The sequence below is a fragment of the Diplotaxodon limnothrissa genome, linkage group LG22, assembly GCF_057381915.1.
Source record: "Diplotaxodon limnothrissa isolate DT_005_m linkage group LG22, D_limnothrissa_male_GT1.1, whole genome shotgun sequence".
NCBI classification, from domain to species: domain Eukaryota; kingdom Metazoa; phylum Chordata; class Actinopteri; order Cichliformes; family Cichlidae; genus Diplotaxodon; species Diplotaxodon limnothrissa.
The window spans coordinates 4761882-4789670 of record NC_140616.1 but is presented as its reverse complement, the minus strand read 5'-3'; the positions used below and the strand labels follow the sequence as shown (position 1 = coordinate 4789670).

General features: G+C 39.8%; 2 protein-coding genes across 2 annotated transcripts; both read left to right on the top strand.

Moving 5' to 3' along the window:
- Nucleotides 1-26691, top strand: LOC146609241 (major histocompatibility complex class I-related protein 1-like). Its single transcript, XM_085346976.1, has 8 exons — nucleotides 1-280; nucleotides 856-1134; nucleotides 2126-2416; nucleotides 13505-13774; nucleotides 14159-14437; nucleotides 23230-23559; nucleotides 26367-26468; nucleotides 26660-26691. The coding sequence occupies exons 2-8, from the start codon at nucleotides 1095-1097 to the stop codon at nucleotides 26689-26691; spliced, it is 1344 nt and encodes a 447-aa protein (XP_085203102.1). The 5' UTR covers nucleotides 1-280; nucleotides 856-1094.
- LOC146609242 (N-formyl peptide receptor 1-like) lies at nucleotides 6495-10758 on the top strand. Its single transcript, XM_085346591.1, has 3 exons — nucleotides 6495-6602; nucleotides 9057-9266; nucleotides 9940-10758. Exons 1-3 carry the CDS (start codon nucleotides 6495-6497, stop codon nucleotides 10756-10758), a joined length of 1137 nt encoding a protein of 378 aa, XP_085202717.1.
- Nucleotides 26692-27789: the final 1098 nt, after the last annotated feature.

Here is a 27789-nt window from a genome sequence, read left to right as displayed (position 1 = left end):
CTTTCCACAGCAAAACACTCACTAAATAGTTTCTTCACTGGATCCTATGAAGACTCGAATATCTCAGAGTTTATGGGTGTTATAGTGATCGATGGCATTCAGACAGTATACTGTGACAGAAACAGCAAGACACTGGAACCAAGACAGGACTGGATGAAGAAAATATTTGATAAAAAGGCTCAGATGTTGGAGATGTTCACTCAGCAGTGTTTTGTGAGTCTGCCAAGCTTCTTCAGAACCCAGATTTCTAGTTTGAAGCAGCAGTTCAACCAAAGTGGAGGTGCAGTATTAAAGGTTATTCTTTAGATTAAATAGAATAGAATAGAATGGGGGTGGGGGCACAGTTCTGCAGCACTATACACACATGGACAGTATTAACAGAGGGAAAAAAATATATATATAAAATGTACAAATATACAAGCTGGTTTTAAAAAAAAAAGTAATATGTAATAAATAGTGTTATGTATATACAGATGGGTTATTGCACATAGAATTTGGTATTGCATCATTATATTGCATCATTATAAATCATTATAAATATACCTCAATAAAGTTGATGTATGGAAAATAATTTTGTTAATCATTAAATTGTTAAATATTTAAAGTCTTAAGTCATCAACCCTTACAATGTCAATATGATTTAAAAACATGACAAAATAATAGATTTGCTGAATTTATATGTGTATTAAAAGAATGTCTTGAATACTATTAACCTTACATTCTTCGTCTTAGAGTTTATATGCAGGATGTCTGTCAGATCAGTCCTGGGTTGACCCAGTTTCCTTTTTCATGTGCCACATAATGTAGAATATTCAGATAGTTCAGTGCAATTTTTGTTTCTCTGTCTTTCTTCAGGTGTCCAGATTTTACAGATAATAAGTGGCTGTGGATGGGATGAAAACACTGGTGAGGTGACAGGTGTGATAAAGTATGGATGGAATGGAGAGGATTTTCTTGAATTTGATGTGAAGACACTGACATGGATTGCATTGAACCCAGAAGCTCTCATTACCAAACAGACCTGGGACGCTGACAGGTCTGTACTCAAACACAATGAAAACTTCCTCACTCAGATGTGTCCAACGTAGCTGAAGATGTATGTGGACAGTGGGAATGTCTTCCTGCAGAGAACAGGTAGAATCACATCGTCTTCAAATGGATGTAGTAATGTTCATTTTATGTTGGATTATCTTCATTACAATACAGTTGTTTTTTTAAAGAGAAAATGGCAAAACATTTAGGCTGATTTTAACCAGTGGCTTTTGCCTTGGGACTTTTGAGTGGATGACATTTTTTCTTTGTTATTGTTAAATCATGAAAACTGACATTAACTGAAGCAAGAGAGGCCTGCAGTTCTTTAGATGTTGTTCTGGGTTCTTTTCTTTCATAACCACCTGTCACGGTCTGAGGCTGCAGACCGTGTGGCTTATAAGGACCCAAATGCAGACACTAAAAGAGTAACTAGACCTTTTAACAAAATGTTCACCCTTTATTTTGGGTGCTAAAAAACATGAAAACCTAAACTGGGAAAGTTAAACAATCAGAAACCTGGAGTGCAAGGGAGCATGGAGACACAGGGAAGGATTGCAGATGATCTGACGATGAACACAGGGAAACTCACACAATCTATACACATAGATGACGAGGGTGACGAGGGAAGTGGAAACACACCAGGATGAATAGACATGACACAGGAGGAAGCAAAACTGAACAAAATGAATATGGGACACGAGACTGTCAAAATAAAATGGGAAACAAACTAAGATGCAGACTAGATGCACGGGACCCGGGGAGGAGGAACAGACATGGGAACATGGAAACAGAAATGGGAGGCAAAACACAAAGACATGTCTAGGACCCGGGGAACAAGGGAACAAGGGACAAAAGAGGCTTTTTAAAGCTTTCAAAACTGATAGATATCACATAGGTAATTCATGATTTAACACGATTGATCTTTTTTCCCTTAATAAATTATTTTTAGGAAGTGCAACTATGGTATGAATTTCAAAATCCTAAGTGGCTTCCTCCTTGAGTTATAAGATTCACAAACTTCAAATCAAATTGTGGAGCATTATTCATTTACAAAGATGTATTAAGTCTTTTTTAAATACATCTTTCTCTGCAGTGGTTCCCCTCCAGAAGACTCCCTTCGCTCTAGTCACCTGCCACGCTACAGGTTTCTATCCTAATACAGCCATGATGTTCTGGAGGAAGGATGGAGTGGAGATCCAAGACCATGTGGAGAAAGGTGAGATTCTCCACAACCATGACGGGACCTTCCAGTTAAGTGTTAAGATGAACGCTTCATCAGTGCCATCTGAAGACTGGACAAGCTACAGCTGTGTGTTCCAGTTCTCTGGTGTGGAGGACAACATCATCACCAAGTTGAATAAATCAACGATCAGGACCAATTGGGGTAAAATAAAATTAGCAATGATGAAAGTGAGAAACAGTGCTCTGATGTTTTTGTGCTCTCAGAATAGTAAAAAATATCATTACCGTTTATTGACTGGAGGAAAAGTTAGTCAGGGATGGCCTAATAAGATACAAAGAAAAAAAAAAACTGCCACCCTCCCTTAGCTATTATACACTCAGATTTGTGCCATTTCACTGGCTTCATAGATCAAAAGAGGCAGCACCAAATATGTGGATAACGAACCTGAAATTTACATTTATTTAGCAAAAAGTGCCTTTTACAAATCCCTGGGCAGATGATGGGAGAATTTAACTCTTTTTCCAATTTCACATTACTGTTATATATTATAATTATACAACTATTATTAGCATTTTTCAGACCTGCTTTGAAGTATGCAGTAAATACTATATACTTGCACATATATATTATATACATATACTTTTACAGACACACATACTCACATATATGTAGCACCATAGAGATTACAGTATTGCATAAATACTCTGTGTCATAGGAGGAAGGATGTACTGTATATAAATTATGATCTAATCATGTTTTGCTCATGTTTTACTGAGCAGAAAGGCGTGCTGACATGAAGATCCCCATCACTGCTGTTGTGGTTGTTCGTGTTCCTCTCATGCTCGTTGCTGCAGTTGGATTTGTTGTTTACAAAAAGAAGAAATGTGAGAGCTCTAAAGGAGGTGAGCTGATGTTTTTAAAAAGACTGGAAAACTGAAGCTAGCAGTTCACTAAAACAGGAAGGAAGTGATAATACAAGACTCAGTTCTTTTCTTTGCTCTGCGGTGTCTGTGAAGAAAAACTATATTCATACAGTACCAGCTGTTTTCAGTTATTTTGTACATAAAATCCAGTCCAGGATCAGAGGACTAACAGTGTGTTTTACATTTTACAGCTCCTAACAACCTCTCTGAACTGTCTGAGAGACTGAATCCAGAGACCACATAAGCCTGCACACAGAGATTTCTTCACTTTTAAACAGTAAAAATCACAGGAAAAAGTTTCAAAGCAGTGTTTCCACTTCATTGTATTTCAGGTATTTAGATTTTCTGAAATGCCCCAAATTGTTAACATTCTTTTATTCTGTTATTTATTACTGACATGCCCCCACAGGCAGAGAAGTGCAGGCAGATCAGAAGATATTCAAGTGAAACTGATCTGAGATGTGCTAACCACATAAGTTAAACATAACACTGTAACCACAAACCCTCCTAAAACACTGTAAACCTAGAAAACCTAATGAACTGCACTTGTCAGTGAGCGGTTAACCAGTAAATTCATTTCTTCTCTCCGTAATCAATTAATTGCTTAGTGTGACAAAGTGGGTGAGAAGACCATTTGTCTATATTCTTAGTTAACATTCTTGTTTTGCTTTAACCATATTTCACATGTAATCTGCAATAGGCAAACATCTACTATCCCGGGTTTGTTTATGTTTTGCACTTTCACAGATTATATAATATAACTAGTGATGGGACGTTCTGTATCGAGGCTTCGGAGCGTGTGTCGAGTAATGGAGGGGGCGTTTCCGCGAAGCGCGTATCGAGGCTTGCTTCATTTATGGGAGGAGCTGAAAATGATGACGTCCGAAGCCTCACTGCCCGGCTGTACCACGTGACTGGTTCATGAAGTGGTTCGAACTTTGCCGCGAGATATGACAGCGATATAAACCCCTCAGACTTCATTCAAAAATGTGGGTGTTTGATGGAGAGTTGCGGTTAGTGAGAGTTTGGAGACCGTTTGGAGGTTTATGAGAGTGAGGAAAGTCAGGAGAGAATGGAGCCAGCTAAGAAGAGGAGGATGTCCTCCCCTGTGTTTTGATCTTATTCCTCCTAACAAGGTATGTAAATTTCTACAGAAGATGTATTTTCATGATACTGATGGTGCAATACAATTTATGTTGAGCTGTCTTGACTTTTGTACAAGGTGAAGTGTTTGCTATGTGCCAGGGAGCTGGGATATAACAACAACAACAACAACACCTCATCCATGCTTAGGCACTACAGAGCTTTGCATGAGAATAAGGGGGACACCGATTGTGGAGCAAGACCAGGTGAGCCATCAAATGCAATGATAATATAGGATGCAGTAATGTTACTAAATGATATAACAATATTATACAACTGTTATAAGTTACGTGTGTGATATTTATATTTGTGCTTTATCTTTATTGTCTTTCCTCAGGAGAACAATCTCAAATAGATGAAGACCTGGTTAGCATGGTGATTGAGGACTCCCAGCCATTTAGCATTGTGGAGGACAAAGGATTCAAAAGATTTGTTAAATCATTAAATCCTAGCTATGTTCTCCCCACTAAAAAGGTCATAAAAGCAGTGAAAATTTAGTTTTTACAGAATAAAATGTGAACAGGCAGGAGTGTGTAGCTTTCCATACCTCAACGTTACAAAAGCACAACTACTGTCCACACCCCAACCACACCTCACCTCACAGTAAATGATCATTTCCATTTCAAGCATTTCCAAATAATCATTTCCCATACTGCCACTATAAATATACACAGTATACTGCCATCACTACAATATACATGTTTTACACACTCCTTTTGTTGTTGACATTTACAGGCTGTGTGCAAAATGCCACACTCTTCAAATTCATGCCAGCTATTATTTTTACGTCCAGTAGGTGTCCTGCTAGAGCAAATGAAGCTTCATGAAGCTTCGCGTTGGGGTGAACCAATTGGATGAAAAGCTTCAGTGCTTCATGGGGCTTCATCTGCCCATCACTAAATATAACATCTTGGTTTAAATCAATCCCTACAAGTTTGTTAAGTTAACATGTTCTTTATTTCAACTGTTAATTTGTATTGTTTAGAACTTACCTTACCTACCTGTCTTCCAGAAACAAAAGGAGGAAATTTAGTTTTACTTCCTGCTTTATAGCTTCTGGGTTCATCTGAGGTCACAGGAAGAGACCAAGTGCAGAAGGGGAAGAACTCTTATAATTTAATAAAGTTGATTTTAGAGGGTTTATGAAGAAATAGATTTATTGTTGTAATATGTATTGATTACACCACAGAGTTTATGTTGCCAGTAAAGAGGAGTAGTAGAGGTTTGAATATAATCATGTTCATCTTACCTACCTACTGAATGGAACAGTCCAGAGGATAAATTGTTTGGTTAAGTGGACTATTTAGGCAGAATAACTCAGGTGTTTCAAGGAAAAAAAAAAAAAAAAAAAAAAAAGGGGGGTTCAGGTCAGTGTAGCTGTGTGCAGTTTGACCTTAATTTCCGTTGATTTAAGTTCAGTTATGTTTATTTGAACTGAGGTTATTATAGAGTTGAGTTTCTTATTTGTTTCTTTGTAAATATTGTTTGGGTCACAAAATGGTGAATAAATCACTTGCTACACTGGACAGCATCAGTCTCCTGCACTTCTTTGACCGCTTAAGTCAAGTCCTACCACACTTAGAAAAAATAATTCTACTTCTGGGAAGTGTTTGGGGATGACTTTTTCCTGTTCCAACTGTGCACTAAGCAAGGTCTGGTGTGGAAGACATAACTGAGTCCAGACTCAACCCAACAGATCACTGACCTGACCTCACTGTTCTGACCTCACAAAATATGCTTCTGGTCAAAATATTTTATTTGTTTGAAGGCAGATGAATGATATAGTGTATCTTTCCCTATATGCACATTTGTTTAATACAACAATGGCAGTAAGAAACTGATTTAAATAGCTTCGTATAGGATCATTATCACTTTAGCCATCAAATCATTCTACTGACCTTAAAGGAGAGGTCAGAGGTCAAATATCATATGATATTTTAAATTGTTAAACAGTACTTTCTGTATGTTGACAATAGAGATCAAGTTGTAAGAATTAGAGTTTCTTTTTGTTAATTTTCAAACAGCAAATCATTAAGTTGCACTAGAGCGGTGTGGTTGTTGGTCATTCTTAAATCACAGCAAGAAGGTTCAAGGTTCAAATTCAGGTTTTTCCTGTGTGGAGTTTCCACATTGTCCCTGTGACTGTATATTCTGTCTTTCTCCCAAAGGTCATGGTGATTCTAAATTGTCTATAGCAATGAATATTGGTTCAAATGATTGTAATTAGCCCCACAACAGACCAGCCACCTGTCCAGGGTGTACCCTGCCTCTCGTCCTATCGCAGTGGGGACAGGCTGCAGCTTCCCACAACTCTGAATTGGGTAAGTGGTGTCATTTGCTTTCTTTAGCTGCTGATCAACCATTAATCATCAACCAAACACACACAGAGGAATATTTTTAGCAACAAACGAGTAGTTCCCCAAACCTGCACTGCATTAGTGCAAGTATAACCAAACCTCTGAAATAGACAGACCATTTTTAGTTGCACCTTTCTGTGTTAGAAAAGAGAAGAGGGGAATTCCACAAGCTTTCTTTGAAACCCTTTTCCTCCATATAATGGAAACGAGTAACTGGTTATCTACATTTAGCTAATCTATGCAACAAATTCTAATGAATGTTGAATACATACCAAAAACAACACAAGGCCATATGTCTTTTTTCTTCTAAGGGTCAAAGACGTAAACTGCAGAGTCATGTTTGGTTGACAGATGTGAATGTAAGCTTTAATTTGAGTGGCTGAACATAGAACCACAATACAGTGGTGGTTTTCTTCTTCCCTTTCCTGTGTGTGGTTGAAGAAAACTGTGCAGTCCCTGCAGTGCCATATTTATTTCTCCTTTGACTGCTGCAGCTTTACATCTCTGAACAGCAGAAACCGCCTTTGTGCTCATTATCTCAGATCTTTTCTTTTGAAGAGCTGCTGTTTTTGTTTCCACTGGTAAGACTAATAATTTTCAGTTCTTGGCATAACACTTTCCTGAACATACCTTGTTTTATATCACGTTTTGTTAACATCTTGAGACAGTTTCCTGTAGTTTTGTTTGATGGTTTAATGTGCTCAAAATCATAAATCCATGTATAATGAATATATATCTTTATCTAATCTCATGAAGTTATGATCTTTTATCTTTATATACTCTTCATCATTAATGATAGAATTAAGGTTTCATGGTCATGGGTTAGTTCATCCAATGTTTTGAGTTTTGACTCAGATACCTTTCCTGAAGCAAGCTCAAAGGCAGTGTGTACTTTGAGGGGAATAGTATTATACTGTGTTTTGTTTTCTTCTTTTTAAGCACATCAATGAGTTTGCAGTGCAGTAAAAACGATGCATTTTGGGATTAGCTTGAATGAAAAGCAGATGTGAAATGTAAAATTGAAATCAGAGGTCAAAAGTAACAAAATATTCTAAAGGAACCTATGATGTGATATTTAAAATCCCCATATAACAGTTTTATTTCTTAAACATAGTTAATAAAGTTGGACTTTATTTAACCTTAAAGAAGAGGCCAGAAGTCCAAAGTAGGATGATATGCAGGATCTTATATACACTATATTGCAAAAAGTATTCACTCAACCATCTAAATCGTTGAATTAAGGTGTGCCAATGACATTCAGGGCCACAGGTGTATATAATCAAGCACCAAGGCTTCCAGACTGCATCTACAAACAATTGTTAGAGAATGTGTCACTCTAAGGAGTGAATTCCTGCCTGCTACTGTGATAGTGTGGAAAGTGTTTCCAAGGTCGAACTGCGCCATCCAAATTCTACATCACCACGTGCAATGCAAAGCATCAGATGCAGTGATGTAAACCCACTGCATTACTGCAGATATGAAAAGCTTCTGAAATAGACAGGCCATTTTTAGTTGTCTGTGCTAAAAAAGTGAAGATGGAAATTCTACAAGCTTTCTTTGAATCCCCTTTTTCCATATAATGGAAGTTAGCTAATACATATTTAAAGTTAACTAATAAGCTATTCAACCATTTCTATTGAATGTTGAATATATACCAAAGTCAACAGGAGTCCACATATATCCTTTTTTTAAAATAAAAAATGTAAATCTGCAGTCATTCTGGTCTGTCTCATTATATGTCCTTCCATTAGGCCTTATTATCATTTCCTATCATCTGTATGCAGATGATATCCAATTGTACCTTTCTTTTAAACCTTGTGAATTGGATAAATTATCTGCGGCAAGAAAGTCACAAAGAAAACGATGCATAAGAAAATTACAGGAAGTGAACAAACAGCTTACTCTAAAAAAGGAAGACACTAAAAACTGACAAATGTCAAACACAATATGAAATTGTTTTAACAAGCTTCCGACTGTTTAAATTGTTAAACAGTACTTTCTGTATGTTGACAATAGAGATCAAGTTGTAAGAATAGGATAAGCTGTCTGACTCTATTTCAGACAGCTTCTCCATTCTTGTATTTGTATGATATCAGTGAGACCGGATGTAAATGTGTTCACCTCATGCATGCAGCTCTGAATATAAGTACTTTAGTCCCACCCACTTGTCCAAACCTTTTTGTGTGGACCAGCCAATCAGAGGAAAGGTAGCTAAAAGGTAAATGTACTTATTCCACACCGAGGATGAACCCAAGGAAGTGGGCAACTATCATCATGAACAGGGACTTTTTAAAAACTGTGAATCATGCACAGCTACTCTAGCAGAGTCCAAGAATTAAGTCAAGTAAAGTAATATTATCGTTTCTTCCTCTCTGTCAGTTAGTTGAGGAAATACATGGATGAGTAACATTTTGTCAGTTTTCCTGTTCTCTCTTTCTCAGCCCCGCCATGTTTCCCAATGACTCTCTGCCCACCAACACAGTCAAGCCTTCTAAAGATGACCAGGAAACTATGGTGGGCATCAGTGCCATTATGGACAATGTCAGTATCATTCTCTATGCACTGACTGTTGTGCTCGGCATCACAGGAAACTCTGTGGTCATCTGGGTGGCTGGATTCAAATTTAAGGTGAATACTTCAGTGGATAATACCTTTCAAATACCTTCTGAGTTTGTTAGTAATCTGTTTAGTGAAGTCTGTGGGGTCATATTTATTTTCTACTGTAAAGACAGTAAATAAACTTGGGGTTAAGAAACTGTGACCTTTACTGGTGTAGGAGATAGGTGTAGGTGGTTTCACAACATATGCCTGGGATGTGATAGCTATGGTGTGTGTGTTGAGTGAGCAATGCATATAAATATAAACCTCTTTCACCTACTGGGAGGAGGTTATCACCACATTCATTTCACACAGATGAACAGAATTAGTAATGGATGGTGTTTCCAAGGTGAAATACCAACAAAACTCCCCACACTCTGAAGTGTGACACATAAATTAGAAGACTGTTTTGAACTTAATTTCTGTTATGATGTTTCTATTTCAAGAGCGATGTGATTAAGTTTATCAAGTTAAGTTAAGTTTATGTACAAAAGGCACTTGTTTAGCGTTTGGACTAGTTTAAGACGACTGAGCCTGAAATAAGGTAGAGGATTATGTTTAGTAGCAACATTTATATAAATAGGACCTCATAATAGCTGATAAAATCCCATTCTGGTTACTGTTTCATGTAAATATTACCTTTCATTTTTGTTTTTCCTTTCTTCACTTTTCCATCGTGTTTTATTTTCTTCTTCATCCACAGCCAAAGGTCACCAACGTGTGGCTGGTGAATCTGGCGATAGCAGACCTGATCTTCTGCTTCACACGAGTTTTTTCTCTCACTAAGAAGCTCTTCTTTGAGCACTGGCCTTTCGGCCTCTTCGTCTGCAAGTTCGATGCCTTCTTCAAATACACCAACATGTTCTGCTCTGTCTTTTTGCTGGCTGTGATCAGTCTGGATCGAGTGCTTTGTGTCTGTCAACCTGTCCTCACAAAGCGTCGTCGCACCCTGTGGGCAGCGAGGATGGTGGCAGTCTGTATCTGGATAGCAGCGATCCTCTTCAGCATTCCTTACTTCATCCATCGCCAAGTCTATCTGGGCAAGAAGAACCTGAGTATGTGCTCTCTTCATCCAAAAGAGAACGCAGAAGGGTACAACAGCACCAAAGCTGCTCTCTACTCCATCCGCTTCCTGTGCGGCTTCATAATTCCCTTTATGGTGATTCTGGTCTGTTATATCTTGGCCGCTGTGGGAATCCGACGCACCCGCCTGTCAGGGAAGACCCGCCCTCTACGTATACTAGCATGTTTGGTCATTGCCTTCTTCCTGTGCTGGGCGCCTTACCACTGCCTCTTACTGGTGAAGATGGTGGACAGTAAATACGCTCTGTTCAAAATCTGGTTCCCTGTAGCAAAGGGTATTGCCTACTTCAACAGCTGTGTGAACCCACTGTTATACTTCTGCATGGGGCTAAAAGTCAGTGAGGGATTTAGACAGAGTCTGATAAGAATTTATAAAAGAGGCCTGGCAGATGACATAGACGGCCAGATGACTCACTCCACTGATCGCTCATTAGATTAAAGCTCAGGGTTGAAACACAGCAGTCTTGTAGTGGTAGGAAAGAGTCAGACAGCACTGACTAAAATTTAAGTTTCTTCCAATGATCCTGAAGTTCAGAAGAGCTACAACAAATCAACAAAAGAATACCTGAAACACAAAAGTACTACAGTGTTCAAAATCCAGATCTCAACCCAAATGATGTCTACAGGGCAGTCAACAACATAGTTATTGGACTAATGTAGGACTACTATCAGCAACCAGCCAACCTAGTAATGTCATATTCTGTTTTCTAACAAGATGGCACTGCCCATGCTCTAAAAACTGTATTTTAAATCACAGCCTCACAGAAAGTATTAAATTTGTGACATTTTGGGGGGAGAAGGCTCCGTGGTGTAAATTAGGCTATGTAGTGTTTTACGTCCACTTTAATGCACATCAAATGCCAAGTGAATAATCTCTTTCTCCTTTGGGTGGGCATGTCTGAAAGCAATCACTGAAATTTGTTTTTTGTTATTATTATTATTGTTTATTATTGCGCTGAGACTTTTTTTTTTTTCCATATCGGTTGTTATGGCTGTTCCTGCTGTAAAGTGTAAAGTGAATTCAAGTTTTCCTTCATTTTATCCTACTGTCACCAAGTGCTTGGTCATAGGGGGGTGTCTGACTGTTGGTTTTCTCTGTATTATTGTAGAGCTTTTACCTAAAGCACCTTCAGGTGCTCTGATTTTGCACTGAGGTACTAAGTGCTTCTTGCTTTTCGGAACACAACTTTTGTGTAATATTTTGTAATCTTTTTTTTGAGTAAAGATAATACTGTTTCAACGATGGATGTGTGTTCTGATCCAGTGAGAAAAAGACCCTTTAATTCACTCAAATAGCAAAGAATACTTAGATAATGTCTATAGGAAAGCACCAGACAACATTCAAGACATAACATTCTCGATTAATATTAATTTTTAAATTCTGTTGCAACATATTTCCTTTATCTTCTTTGTCTGCTGTAATTTTCCAAATGTTTTTTTTTTATTAACTCTTTAACTCTCTGAGACTTTATTTTCTATTTTTTGTACCATAAATGAGTTCATATGCTCTTACGTTAAGGCTCTTGTCATCAAGAGAGTTAATTTTTTTTTTTTTTTTTAAATAGGAAATGCTCACAGTGGCTGTGATTGAGTCCTGAGTACTTTAAAAAAAAAATTAAACCTTTATTTATCAACTAAAAACTGTCCATTGCTACATCAAGCGATTAAAAAGGGCAGAAAAGACTGCGTGCACAGATAACACTACTACAAGGAGGAAAACACAATAGCAATGAATAAATGATATAAAGAAATTATTTTAATTATTATTAGTATATTATTATAGGAATCATAGTAAGTTGCACAAGAGGCCTACTGTGTCCTTTTATGCATTTCCGGCTTCCTTATCGCTACCATTTCTCCCTTCGCCTGCTCGTGTTTTGGGAGTGGTTTCGGCAGACAGGCTGGTACAGGTACAAGCTGGTACAGGTAAACGCTGGCGACGGCATCGGCTGTTTTCATAATCTCTGCAGAAGTTTAAATAAGGACTTATTTCCGGTTTATACTTCTGCAACATGAGCAATGATCGTTCTAAAATTAAGGATAAAGGAAAGATGAAGATACTTTTGTTGCTTCAGTTATGCTGTGATTTATTGGCAGGTAAGAAACGGCGATTTTAACAAAATCACATATTTCCTCAGCAGAGGATCTTGCGTTTAAAACTTGCAGCGAATTCTGTAAACACATCGCGCTTCTGAAATTCTGACCATAACCTGCTCCAAGTTAACATTGTGATTTAGACAGGTAGAAAGAGAGCTACTTTAGTGAACTCGCCCCTCGGACAAACCTGAAGTTTTTATCCCGGTGTTGTGCCAAAAAGTGATCGCCTGCCAAAAACTGATTGTCCGTATTTAAATTACTATAAATATCGTGTTGCTCTATACCATGTGAAACAAATGTATCCCTCATGAATGATATCAAGTCATCTTGAGGCACAGACAATATTCCCGTAAGAAAGTAGAAGCCGCAATCAGTTTTTGGCAGTGACTTTTATATAGCCTTTATTTATGCAGTTAAAAAAATCTCGTTGACATTAAAACTGTCTTTTTAAGAGTAATCTGTCCAAGAAGACAGCAGAAATATAACAATAATTCCGTAAAAATATTTTAAGTGGACAAAAAGGACCGGGTTGGTTATAATGTAAGGACAATTGTACACGGTAATTAAAAAACTGATCATTTCATATATTTTATAAGTAACCCCTTTGTAAACCTTGTTCACCGAAGTCTATTTACCAACAAACGTAAAGATATTACACATTAAAAAAGCACACGGAAACATTGGAAATCAGTTTTTCGCATCAGGCGATTTTTGGCACAACACCAGAACTGAGTTTTAGTTCCAGTTTTCCATAAGTGTTTAAAAACGTTTTGGCGTACACAGCTTTAAAAGTACATATTTAGAATATATTCTTGAAAGTTTCATGTCAGAAATAGCTTATTAAAGCAGCTTTACAACAAAGTTTCTAATTCGTTTACTTTGGATAGATGCTGATGTTGACACGTGCAAAGCAGATCAGCGATACTGGTCCTGTGCCCACATGTTTTTATCAAAATAAAGGTTACACAGTATTGCTGTCAATGAGAATACTCCTATAGCTTGGTCATAATGAATGCATCATATTTCTGATGATGTTTGTATATTTTGTGCTTAATTCCTTAATATTATAAACACTGTTTGTCCTGCAGTGAAACACTCACTGAAGTATTTTGTCTGTGGATCTTCTGGAGTCCCAAATGTTCCGGAGTTTATTGGTGTAATGGTGTTTGACGGCATTCAGACAGGTTATTGTGACAGCAGCAATAAGACATTAAAACCACAACTGGACTGGGCAAAGAAAATATTACAAACTAATCCTGAGCAGCTGGAGTGGTACACTCAGAAGTGTTTCGAGGATCAGCCAAATGTCTTCAGAGGCCACATTTTTAGATGGAAGCAGCGTTTCAACCAAAGTGGAGGTGCAGTATTTTCTGTTACGCCTGATCTCAAATCCTGATAAATCATATACTTGATCAAAACTGAGTGGTTTAAAATGTGCATTTTGCAATACTTTATCTATTGAAAATAACTAGGTTCGTTTTTGATTTAAAATTTTGGATATACTAAGTTTTTCTGCTTTTTATTGTTTGCAAGAGATGAAATATTTATCAGATGACTCCTGCATTGAATCAGTTTTTGACACTTGAATAATATAAAGCGCATTACGTTATTATTAAAAACACTGACAGACTCAGAGTTATGTTCAAGGCCTGAATCAGGAACATTACATAAACCTCTGAAAATAACCACACACAGTTTACACTCTTCATCGTCCTTTGTCATCTCTGTTATTTTTCTCTCAGGTGTCCACGTCATACAGAGGATAAGTGGATGTGAATGGGATGAAAACACTGACAGTGTGACCGGAGTGTTGAAGTATGGCTATAACGGAGAAGGCTTTCTTGAATTTGACATGAAGACACTGACGTGGATCGCACTGAAACCAGAGGCTGACATGATCAAACTGAAATGGGATGCTGATCGGGTCAGAACAATAAAGAACAAAGACTTTCTCACTAAGATCTGTGCAAAGTGGCTGAAGATGTATGTGGACAATGGGAAAAAATCCCTGCACAGGACAGGTAGAATCGCACAAGTCACAGTTCCATAGAATCACTTTGTTTATTTTATATTATTATTGTAGTGTTCTGTTGCAGAGTGTAGCAACTCCGATCAAACACCAAGCTAAACCTCTGTCAATGAATACACGAGTCCGAGTAGAGTTGACTTTTTACTCAGAATCTTCATTTGACAAGCGGTGAAAACTGTAGTTGAAAAGAAATACAGAATAGAAAAAATGATCATTTAAATAAATATTGCATCATGAAATAACTCAAAATGTGACCTTACACCTTCGTGTTAGCTTTAGCAACAGTAATGATCATCAAAACATCCTTTTTTAACATGTACAAATCAACCTCCATGAATCACAAACAAAATATAATTTTTAACAAATACCACTATTTATGCCTTTCTAAGACCTTCATCATGAAATATATACACTTACGGCGTTGCCTGAACAATGTTCCCAAGTGAATGGCTGTGGATAAGCCTCAGAGCAAGACCGCATGTCACTCTCCCTCTTAGAGAACCAGGAAGAGGAATTAAACAGGAAATGAAGCAATACAGGTAACCCACCAGGAAGTGAGGTTATTAGCAAGTTCACCTTCAAAATTAGAGCTTCTTAACATTTTTAACTCTTTTTACTGTTCTTTTTAACTTAAATACATACAAAAGAATTACTTTAAGCAAACATTAAAGATAAATGAAATAAATGCCTTTGAGGCATCACACTCCCCGCCTGGCCTGTGTGAGGCCACTATGAACTGGAATGAGTCCAAACAACAGTCCTTAAATCAGTCCTTAGGCAGAAGAAGAACTACTTCTGCAACTGGCCTAAGGAAGGTTCTTGTGTCACCTTGGTCGGTCGTTTTTACTTCAACCTTTCTCACATGTCCATCCTTCCCAGGAAAGGTTGCTGTGACTATGGCCATGGGCCAGTAGTTGCGGATGGTCTGCTTGTCCCTGAGGAGGACCAGATCCCCAACTTGAAGGTTTCTGCGTGTCACTGTCCATTTTTGTCTTTGTTGTAAGGATGGTAAGTATTCTTTGCTCCAGCGGGCCCAAAACTGGTTTGCGAGCGCTTGAACTTGCCTCCATTGTTTTGTGAAGAGGTCCTTGTCTGTGAAATCTCCTGGAGGAGGTGGAACTCCTGATTTCTGTGTGAGGAGCATGGCTGGTGAAAGAATGAAAGGTTGGTTTGGGTCTGTAGACACAGGTAGGAGTGGACGTGCATTGATGATAGCTGTAATTTCTGCCATTAGTGTTGACAGCACTTCGTGGGTCAGGCGACTCTTTTGCTGCAAGAGCATTGAATCAAGGATTCTCCTGGCAACACCAATCATCCGTTCCCATGAGCCTCCCATGTGGGAAGCATGTGGAGGTCTGAAGTTCCAGCTACATCCTTGCTTGCTGAGGTACCCCTGTACAGTATTACCCATCTCCAACTCCTTGCTAGCTCCAATGAAGTTGGTCCCACAATCAGACTGAAGTTCCTTTGCAGGGCCTCTGAGAGCGAAGAACCGCCTGAGAGCATTTATACAGCTAGATGTGTCCATAGACTCAATCAGCTCAATGTGGACGGCCCTTGAACTCAAACAACTAAACATCATGGCCCACCGTTTGCTCTCTGCCTGTCCTCCTCTAGTGCGTCTGGCTACAACAGACCAAGGTCCAAAGACGTCAAGCCCCACGTATGTGAAGGGAGGGCAAACCTTGAGACGTTCCGGCGGTAAGTCAGCCATACGTTGTTCTTCCGGTCTCCCACGCAGCTTCCGGCAGATTACGCATTTGTGTAGGACTGAATTGATTAGTCGCTTCCCACCCAAAATCCACAGTCCAGCTGCCCTTACTGCACCTTCTGTGAGATGTCGACCCTGATGTCTCACCTGCTCATGGTGATGTCGTACGAGCAGTAAGGAAACGTAGCTGTCCTTGGGTAGGATTACTGGGTTCTTTTCTTCACATGTTAGTTGAGAATGTTTCAGTCTGCCTCCAACACAGATGAGACTACTCTCCAAAGTTGGACTGAGTTTATTTAACGGGCTGTTTGTGGACACCACTTTGTTTGCTTGGAGGGCTGACAGTTCCTTGGCAAAGGCTGGCCTTTGTGCTGCTTGCAGAATGACATGTTTCGCTTGAGCTATTTCATCCACAGTACGAGGTAAGCGGCATCTGTGCCATCCTGTACACCTGCTGTTTTGGTTTGAATGTTTGTGAGATCTTGCCACATGGATAAGGAAAGCCACAGCTCGCAGTAGAGAGGTAAAGGTGGAGAAACGGCGAAAGCGATCAGGGGTAAGTACAGGTTCCTTCAGATGAGTAGTGTAGGTGCGTACCTGTGGTCGAATCTCTGAGTCATTTCCCGGGTCGATGAGCTCAAACGTCTCACTGGTTTGTGTTGTTTCTGCAGATAACTGATGCAGGAATGAAGGTCCGGTGAACCAAGAACTCTGTGCCAGATGGGATGCAGGCAGAGATCTAGATGCATGGTCCGCAGGGTTTGCTTCCGTGCACACATAATGCCATTGTTCTGGTCTAGTAGATTGTCGGATACGTTGGACTCTGTTATGGACATATGTGTAGAAGCGTTTTGTAGTATTACAAATGTACCCGAGCACCACCTTACTGTCCGTGTAGAACCTCACAGCATCCAATTTCAGATCCAGCTCCTCTCGGATGAGATCCGCCATTTCTACTGCAAGGACGGCAGCGCAGAGTTCGAGCCTCGGGATTGTTGGTTCAGACTGGGGTGCTAATTTGGCTTTGCCCATAACAAATCCTACTTCCACTTTTCCGTCCTCCTGGATGGCTCTCAAGTAAGCGATAGCCCCAATGGCCATAGTTGAGGCATCTGAGAATACAAACAACTCTGTGCGCACAGCTTTGGTGAGCGAGGTTGATGTGTATGCACGTGGCACATGAAGCTCCTTTAGGACTTGAAGAGAATCTCTCCAGGTTTCCCATTTCTTCAGCTTGTCTTCTGGGAGAGGTGCATCCCAGTCAGTCAGTTCTGAACTAAGTTCCCTAAGAAGAGCTCGTCCCTGGATTGTGACAGGTGCCAGCATACCCATCGGATCAAAAACACTATTGACGGTGGAGAGGACTCCACGTCGGGTGAAAGGTTTGATAATAGTTGATGCAGAGAATGTAAATGTGTCTTTTCTGATCTCCCAAAGCAAACCCAGGCTGCGCTGCATGGGTGCTGTCTCCCCACTCAAATCCAGATCCTTAATGAGCGGGACACAATCTTCTGGCGGGAAAGCTCCAGTGACTGCTGGACTGTTCGACACAAACTTGTGCAAGCGGAGGTTTGATTCAGCAAGTGAAGCCTGAGTTTGTTGGAGAAGGTTGATTGCTTCTGCTTCAGATGGGAGAGACACCAAGCCATCATCCACGTAAAAGTGCCTTTCCACAAATTTAATTGTGTCGGCACCGTACTTCTGGGCACCTTCAGCAATGGCTCTTCGCATACCATAGATGGCCACAGCCGGAGATGGTGAGTTGCCAAAGACATGAACCCTCATGCGGTAGTCGATAACCGCCTTGGTGAGGTCGTTGTCCTCATACCACAAAAACCGGAGGAAGTTACGGTGCCTTTCGTGGACCAAAAAGGAGTGAAACATTTGTTGGATGTCGGCGAGGATAGCTACTCTCTCCCTTCGAAAGCGTAGAAGGACACCCAAGAGAGAATTGTTGAGGTCGGGACCAGTCAGAAGCACGTCATTGAGGGAGACCCCACAGTACTGAGCGCTGGAATCAAAAACCACCCTGATTTGGTTGGGCTTTTGTGGGTGGTATACCCCGAATGATGGAAGAAACCAGCACTCTTCATCTTCCCTCAAGGGCGGTGCCACCTCTGCGTGACCGTTGGCAATGACCTTCTCCATGAATGCCACATATTGCTTCTGCATCTCGGGTTTCTTCCTGAATTGGCGTTGCAAGGATTCGAACCTCTTAACCGCATGCTCTTTATTATTTGGCAAACGTTGCCGTGGCTCCTTGAATGGCAATGGAGCAACCCAACTACCAGTGTCATCTCTGTGGACATTTGTATCCATGATCTCTAGGAAAAGGATGTCTTCTATTGATGGGGCAGGTTTGTTATCATCTTCAGATTGTTTAAACACTGTGTGTCCTAGCATCCTCTCAGGCGTTTTGTTAGACCTGCTGAAGCTTGGCTGTGTTTCTTTGACATGCATGAAACTTGCACAGGGCTGAAATATGGAATGGCGACCGCTGTCTACCACATGGGTCTTGAATGTGTCCACTGTTGGCTTATGCACATTACCTAGGCACACCTCCCCTATCACCACCCAGCCTAGATCGAGACGTTGTGCAAAGGGAGCGTTGTGTGGCCCGTTAACTTGTTGCCTGACCTTGTGTGCTCTAAGCACGTCTCTCCCGAGCAGCAGGAGTATCTCTGCTTCTGGGTCTAGATCGGGGATGTGTTTGGCTATATGGTGGAGATGAGGATGATGCAAAACAGCACCTGGTGTTGGGATTTCCGCTCGATTGTTAGGGATTTCGGGGCACTCAAGGAGTGGTGGAAGAGGTATGAGCACGTTGCCGTTCAACGACTCTATCTGGAATCCCTCTGCCTTTCTGCCATACGTTTCGATGACACCGGAGCATGTTCTGAGATGGTATAAGAGTGGTTCGTTCTCCACACCAAACAGCTCAAAGAACTCTGGCCTGGCTAAAGAGCGATTGCTCTGGTCGTCCAGAATTACATAAGCTTTAATGGCTTTGTGTTTTGAATGTTTGGGGTAGACCTTTGCAAGGCAGATCTTAGAGCAAGAACGACCCCACTGGCCGGGGCCACAAACCTCTGTGCAGCTGGTTCTAACATCAGTTACGTTAGAGTCATCTTCTCCCTCCCCGCCATTCTCTTGTGGTGGTGGTGGAGCCTTGGTGAGTTGAGGTTGTGGGCCAGGGTGCATGGCTGCATCATGATAGATGCTTTCACACTCTAAGCATTTCACGGAAGATTTGCAGTCTTTGGCAACATGTGAAGTCGAAGAACAACACTTGAAGCATATTCCTTTCTGTTTTAGAAAGGCCTTCCTGTCATCGATGGACTTGTTTCTGAATGTCCTGCATTTTTTAAGTGGGTGAGGTTTATTGTGCAATGGGCAGTTCTTGTTAGCGTCGTTGTTGATTGTAGAGACATCTGTTTTGTGAACCGCGATAGACTTGTTGGTGTTAAAGCTCTTCATAGGTAATCTTTCTGGTTTTGTGGGGCTTGCGCCGTTGCTTTGACGAATAAAGCTGGGGTCATTTCGCTTCTTTGCCTCATGACAGACAAAGTTACAAAAGTAACTAAAGGGAGGGAAGCAGCCGTTATTCTCCTCTTTGTACCACGACCCAGATGACACCCACTTCTCCTGGAGCCCATATGGGAGCTTGTCTACTATGGGTCCAATACCTCTGGAGGTGTCTAGATATGACAGCCCAGTGAGGTATCCATCCTCCTTGGCGCCTTGTATCTCCATAAGCAAATCCCCAAGTTCACGTAATCTGATGTGATCTTTGGCTGCAATTTTTGGAAAACTGTCAAGTCTCTGAAACAGTGACTGCTCGATCATCTCAGGGGCACCATAGCAGTCATTCAGCCTCTCCCATGCCTTGCGCAGAGCCAAACCAGCATTATTCACATGCACTGAGCGTATGCATCTTATTTGCTGTCCAGACTCTTTTCCTAACCATTTGGTCATGAGGTCTAATTCTTGTGTTTCTGTAAGTTGAACCTCAGCCACAGCATTAGTGAATGAGGACCGCCATGCACGGAAATTCTCTGGCTTATCATCAAATTGGTACAGTCCTGACGTAACGAGATCACGTCGCGCCAAATATTGTGCCAGAGGGTCTGAAGGTTGTGGCACGCTCACTGGAAGCATACGCCGGGGTGTTTGTGATTGAGCACCTATATACGTGCGAGGGTTTGTTCTTTCGACTTCAGGCTTGGGCTTGCTATTGCTATGTTGGAATTCCGCTAAGCTTACAGGTGGATGCCATGTTCTGAAACTGTCTTGTGATTCTGCACGGTCTACAGATTTAACAGGTGGGACAGATACTGGTGCGAAGGTAGACTGATTCTGCTCATTTTGAGAGCAAACATATTCACTGGTACGTTGCAATCTAAGCCTGTCTTCTGACTCAGATTTCACATTTTCTACATTTCCATGCATTTCTGCTACATCTTCTAACACCTGTGCTTCAGCGATGGCTGCGTCTGCTTCACGATTTAATGTTAGCACTTCCAGCTCTGTATCAATTCTAGCGGCTTCCAACTGATTTTGAGCTTCTCTAGTTTTCCTTTCTGCTTCTCTAGCAGCCTTTTCCAATTTTAATTTAGCCTCCTGGCTAGCATATGATGCTCGTACCTTAGCAGCTTCTGCTTTAGCTCTGGCGCGAGCCGCACTTACAGATGATGCTGATGTCACGTTGCTCCTGGTATTTGATACCGATGACTTGTTGCTTGCTGCCATCATGAACACGTAGGACCATCGAGTGCCGTCTTTTCACTGTAGTGTTCTGTTGCAGAGTGTAGCAACTCCGATCAAACACCAAGCTAAACCTCTGTCAATGAATACACGAGTCCGAGTAGAGTTGACTTTTTACTCAGAATCTTCATTTGACAAGCGGTGAAAACTGTAGTTGAAAAGAAATACAGAATAGAAAAAATGATCATTTAAATAAATATTGCATCATGAAATAACTCAAAATGTGACCTTACACCTTCGTGTTAGCTTTAGCAACAGTAATGATCATCAAAACATCCTTTTTTAACATGTACAAATCAACCTCCATGAATCACAAACAAAATATAATTTTTAACAAATACCACTATTTATGCCTTTCTAAGACCTTCATCATGAAATATATACACTTACGGCGTTGCCTGAACAATGTTCCCAAGTGAATGGCTGTGGATAAGCCTCAGAGCAAGACCGCATGTCACTCTCCCTCTTAGAGAACCAGGAAGAGGAATTAAACAGGAAATGAAGCAATACAGGTAACCCACCAGGAAGTGAGGTTATTAGCAAGTTCACCTTCAAAATTAGAGCTTCTTAACATTTTTAACTCTTTTTACTGTTCTTTTTAACTTAAATACATACAAAAGAATTACTTTAAGCAAACATTAAAGATAAATGAAATAAATGCCTTTGAGGCATCACAATTATATTTATTATTATTATTATTATTATTATTATTATTATTATCATCATTTTTAAAAGCAGAATATTTAGGCTGAGTTTTATTTACTGATTCAGAAGGTAACTCTAAAGGCTGGAATCACACAAAGCTAAGCTGCAACAACATTTTATTGATAATTGCAGTTCAACATTTTCATCAGTACCATCTTCAAACAAGATTTATAAATGACAGAAAAAACTCTAAATTTCCTAATCAGTCCTGCTAGCGAAGTAATGAAAAATAAGCAAACAAGTCCAGGTGACCGCCTTCTGCACTGGGAATAAGAAGAGAAAGATGAGCTCACCAGTGTTTCCAACTGCCTTCAATACAGAGGAATGCAAAAATTTACAATTTAATTTTGGTAAATTTGAGTGCAAAGTTGAAAAGTTCACGTTTTGCTCAAAAATGTAAAAAAAATATGATGCCATGCACCTTTATAGTTATACATTAAATCCACGGATACCTGCTATAGCAGCTTTATCCTTTTTTCTACACACTTGTACATTCATAATAGATAATTGGTTATTTGCACGAGCAGAGATTCAAAGCAGAGAGGATTAAAACCCAAACACTAAAGACAAGTGAACTAACAAAACATGAGCTTTGAAAATTGATAAGAACAAGCAGTGTAACTTAGCAAAGTCCACACAGGTGCTGCAAAAAAAAGGATGAAAAAGGATCAAAGGTGAAAGAAAGTGACAATTGTCAGAAGAAGAGACAAACCTGTCTCATCTCTCCTCCTCTCCTATGCTTTGAACTTAGACATCCTTGTACTGAGATGGATTTCTAGTTTGCAGGCAGGACAAAGAGGCACAAGTTAGAGAAATGAACAAACCCTCAAGAACAGTAATTTTCAAAATAAAACAGGAAGTGAAAACAAGGAATACAAGGATGCCAGCGCATAGACAAACTGCAGCTATAACAAATACTGTGGATATACAGACAGAGAGCTATTTCATTTTGCATTGTATTTATTTTGTAAGTAATTTTTTTTAACTTGCATAATAACAACAATTTATAACAACTGCGTTTTAGGCTTCTTTGCCCTTGCTTTTGTAAACCAAAGAAACACAGAAACATTTCTGTGATCTAATTTACATTTTTTAAATGATTACTTTTTACTTTTACGTTAGTAAAAAAATACAGTCAACAGGGGATTTTGCATATTGTAATAACATCTTTCATGGAGTTGTTCCATAGCTTATCTGTGTTTTCCAGGCAGTTCTAATGGTTGTTGCTCATTCACCAACCCCCTTTTTTTTAGCTTCACATGCTGTTGAGAACTTCATATGAATGTTATATGTTTTGGTTGAAATAAAATATTTACATGAGCTGAACTAATGATTCTTTTTATTTAGTACTTTCTCTAGTTGAGCATTTAGCTTTATGTGGTACCCAGTGACCATATATCACTGTGTTTGGTTACATTTGGCTTAAAAGTATGTCATAATGCAGCTGCTAGAAAGCTGGAGACGGGCTCGAATGGCTCGCCTTATATGTTCCAATATGTTCCTATTTAATTTTCTTGTCTTGTTTCCTTTCCTTCTCTGCTTTGTTGACTTTACTTCTTTCATCCATTCTCAATCTCTCTCTTTCCCATCATCCCTCTGTCCAGTTCTTCCCTCAGTATCGCTCCTCCAGAAAACTCCCTCCTCTCCAGTCAGCTGCTACGCTGCAGGTTTCTATCTTGACAGAGCCGTGATGTTCTGGAGAAAAGATGGAGATGAGATTCATGATGGTGTGGAAAAAGGAGATATCCTCCCAAACGATGATGGCACCTTCCAGATTATTGTTGATCTGAATGTTTCATCAGTCAAACCTGAAGACTGGTGGAGATACGAGTGTGTGTTTCAGTTCTTGAGTGGTGAGAACATCATCGTCACCAAACTGAAGGAAATAATGATCAGAACCAACTGGAGAGAAAACATACTTAGGACTGGCAGAGGTGAGTGAAGCTCATTTGATTCGTTTGCTGATATTGTGGATTGGCTAATGTAATGCTTGAATGTTTTGTCCTGAAGAATAGCTCTTACTATGGGAATAACTAATGGAGGTCATCACAGAAGAAAAAAAAAACGTTATTTTAATATTTTTTCACTGGTTAAATGCAACCCATTACTGCTCTTAACCTTCTTAAGAAAATATTTTTCAGAATTTGTTTAGACCATGTAAATGACAGTGATTTTTGGAATTTTATATTTCAATTTTTTTTCCAAAATGTCTATTTTTTATTATAATTTATAATAAAAACAAATGTCTATAATCCACAAATACGGATTTGGGTATATAATGACTGGGTATTGTGTTAGAAACAAAGGTACAACAAAGGTATGCAACATTGCTGACTCTGAATTCAGAAACACCTCGACTTCACCTAACACCTAACTTCAGAGCTGGGCCCTAATGTATGGCCCCGACTTTGGAACACAGGGCATGCTGCTAATGAGACGCTGGATAACAATAATGTCTCAGAGACATAATGTCTCAACTGACTGGCTCCAGATGAGCATGGAGCCAGTCAGTTGTATTAGTTACTTCATCCTACAGGCATGGCATTGTCATACACCAGGAGGAACCCAGGATACACTGCAGTAGTGTAGGGTCTGACAAACAGGGAGGCAAACAACATGGATATGCCTCCCCAGACCTGCACAGATCCACCAACAAACTGGCCACGAGGACAGTATTACAGACAGCATAATGTTCTCCACAGCTTCTCCAGACCCTTTCATGTCTGATACATTTGCTCAGAGTCAGCCTGTTCTCATTTGTCAAAATCACAGGGTGGACCTACTGATTCTGGTATTCTGGTAAATGCCATTCAGGCTCTGCAGTGCCGCACAGTGAGCACAGGACCCATTAGAGGATGTTAGACCCTTATAAAGTCCCCATGAAGTCTCTTTGTGATGTTTGGTCACAGACATTCACACCAGTGGACTGAAATGGTAAATGGACTGATTCTTATATAGTGCTTTTCTACTCTCCCAGAGTACTGAAAGCTGTATACATTCACCCATTCCCTTCTAAACACAAGTGCAAATTAAACTACATTCACACACATTCACACTCGGATGAACGCAACTTGGGGTTAGTATCTTGCCCAAGGATATTTGGCATGCAGACTGGGGAAGCCAAGGATCGAACCACCAACCTTCCGATCAGTAGCTGATCTGCCCCATGAGCCACAGCTGCCTACTGGAGGTTATTTTATAGGGCTCATCCTGCTTCTCTTTGTACAAAGCTAAGGATGCAAAAACAAAAACATGCAAATGTACATGCAGTGTGGTTTTGTTTTTTTTGGGTTTTTTTTATCTGTCAGAAGGTTCATTACAGTCAAAGGAGCTTGCAAAGAAGAGCGACCATCTTTGAACAGAGGCGGGGGTTTACGAAACCAACTGTCTGCCATCTATAATCCAGTTTTGAGATCCCTCCCCAGACGCCTTAACGCCCACTCACATCCTGGGCCATCTGACCTCAGGAATTCGCATGACAAGGTGGGGCCAGGTTTCACAATGAACACACCCGAAACTCTGGCTGATTGTGACCCACACCCATTTTCACACCTTGGCTCAGGCGATTAGAGGATTTCTTTGGGGGGAAACTCCCACTAGGTTTATATCTGGGACTCTCCACCATTTGATCTTAGAACTGAAGAAGCTTCTCGGATGAGAGGTGAAACGTCTTCAAGCAACTTAAAGAAGCCCAGACGCTTTTCTTTGCAAGCTCCTTTGACGACGATGACCTGGATGACTGGGAACGTTCACAGACAAGGTTCAATAAACACTTCAATTATTGGATCAGGCTTTACATGTTTACAAACCTTCTATATCCCTGTAGAGCTCTCCTGGAGTAACTGACTAGCAGGCTGGTAAAACTGTTATTCCAGCTTATGTGTGTGGGGGGCATTGATGTGCATGCAACTTCAAAAAGCTGTGAGTTAACTTTCAAAAGGTTCTGTGTTTTTGTGTAATATCACTACTGATTTTCCTAAGTTCTGCCTCTGACCTGCCCTCCTTACAATAATAATTAAAAAGACTAAAACTGAAACACAGCATTTTTCAAACAATAAAAAGTAAACTGAAATATGAAAATAAACTCTGCAAACGTAATGAAACTGAACAGAGTTAGTAAATAAACAAAAATGGAAACTAATTAGAAAATACAAAACTAATAACTCTGGTAGCATCCAGGTGTTGCCTCATTCTGACAGCAGTGAGGCTGACCCTAGCTGAATGCAAAAACTTGGATAAGGAGGAAACACTCCTGTTTGCCCCTCTACGGCACCTGTTGTTCATTTCATTACCATCAAAGCAGCTGAAACTGAATAACACCCATCTCCGCTGCTTAAATGACCACATCAGAGGGTCAGGGGGCCCGGTGGCGCCAGTGTCCGGCAGCCTCGCTTCTGTCAGTGAGCCCCAGGGCAGCTGTGGCTAAAATGTAGCTGCCATCACCAGTGTGTTGATGTGTGAATGGGTGAATGACTGAATGTAGTGTAAAGCGCTTTGGAGTCCTTAGGGACTGAGTAAAGCGCTATACAAATGCAGGCCATTTACCAATTTACATCAATATCTCAGAAGTTTAACTGACTTGATGCTCTGATTAAAGAATGTTCACTTCCCTTCAACAATTAAGCCTGTGAATTATAGATTAACCAGATGAATACCGCAGGATGAGTGGATTTTCTTTCTATTCTAACATCTTTCATTTTATCCTGTTTATTTGATTTTTTTATTTGTTTTTTATGAGCAGAGGACCCCTCTGATATGACAGTTCCCATCATTCCTGCAGTAGTTGTTTTTGTTCTCATCATCGTTGCTGCTGCTGGATTTGCTGTTTACAAAAAGAAGAAAGGTGAGAGATTCAGAAGCAACAGTGCGAAGCTCAGTTACATTATTTCTGTATTACTGTCTATATTAAACATGGTTATCCTGAATTTAAGTACGACTTTATTGTTTGTTATTTGTATTTTCCGCTTTGGTCTGACAGTTTGGATTTAAAACATTATTTGTGTAACCGATATTTTTTTTCTTTGGCTTTAACAGCTCCTGAAACAATGCTGAACAGATTCAACTGAATCAGGTTAAATAGACAAACGCAGGACTCTGCACTCTCCAGTTAAATAAGAATAAAGTTGTTTTTTTAATTTTGTTATATGAACTTGACTTTTGTTTACTTTTTAATTGTTTTATTTAAAAAAAGAATGTTCAAATGTTTACAATACATTTAGGCATTTTCATTTTTGTCTATGAGTCTCTGTATCATTACAGCTAAAACTGTTTTGTTCTATTCTAAGCTTTTGTAGGGACAACAAATTTGTTAGAGTGGTTCTGTCTTTCTATTTCTGTTTCTTTAGAACCGCTTCATTTCCTATTGGTTGTTGTGTTTTAAATGTGAGATTCTGTGTCATGTGATACCAGTGATATGTTTCTCAGAAGATTTTGATTTATCAAAACTGTTAAAGCTGCTCTCTATGTTTGAGTGCAGTCAGTGAAAAGAAATCCACAAAAAGAGATTTTTGTGTGTAGTTTCATATATTGCCCTCTGTTATTATTATATTTGATTTAAGTTTTGTTATTAAATATGTTTTGTCATATTAAAGTTATCCGTTTAAGCTTCAGTCTGTTTAACTTTATGAACGTTTTGTTTGTTTGAATGTTTGTTTGTGTTTCATGGAAAAAAGAAAAAAAGATTCTCATATTTTATTTAATAATAATAATAATGGATTGGATTTATATAGCGCTTTTCTAGGCACCCAAAGCGCTTTACAATACCACTATTCATTCACTCTCACATTCATACACTGGTGGAGGCAAGCTACGGTTGTAGCCACAGCTGCCCTGGGGCAGACTGACAGAAGCGAGGCTGCCATATCGCGCCATCGGCCCCTCTGGCCAACACCAGTAGATTTTTTGGAATTGATTTTCTCAGCTACATAAACAGGATCTATCTTATGTATTATAATTATCGATGTCAAAATAACATCGAAATAAGTAAAGTCCAACATAGGGAAGAGTGTGCCGTTCTTACAATTATAGATGATTTATTTTCTCAAACTTCTCAAGAAGCGGCAACAACATCTGTAAATTATGGAGACTGCAATGTGTCATTCATTCTGTTGGTCCCTAATGTGCATACTGGGGTAATATTTAGGAAGAAAAGTGAAAAATAAAAT

Bases quoted from the DNA above. Each gene is read 5' to 3' on its own strand.
- LOC146609241 (XM_085346976.1), top strand. From the start codon at position 1,095: ATGTATGTGGACAGTGGGAATGTCTTCCTGCAGAGAACAG. The intron at 1,135-2,125 runs GTAGAATCACAT...CTTTCTCTGCAG, and splicing joins TGTCTTCCTGCAGAGAACAG to TGGTTCCCCTCCAGAAGACT. The intron at 13,775-14,158 runs GTGCAGTATTTT...TTTTTCTCTCAG, and splicing joins GCGTTTCAACCAAAGTGGAG to GTGTCCACGTCATACAGAGG.
- LOC146609242 (XM_085346591.1), top strand. From the start codon at position 6,495: ATGATTGTAATTAGCCCCACAACAGACCAGCCACCTGTCCAGGGTGTA. The intron at 6,603-9,056 runs GTAAGTGGTGTC...ACATTTTGTCAG, and splicing joins TTCCCACAACTCTGAATTGG to TTTTCCTGTTCTCTCTTTCT. The intron at 9,267-9,939 runs GTGAATACTTCA...CTTCATCCACAG, and splicing joins TGGCTGGATTCAAATTTAAG to CCAAAGGTCACCAACGTGTG.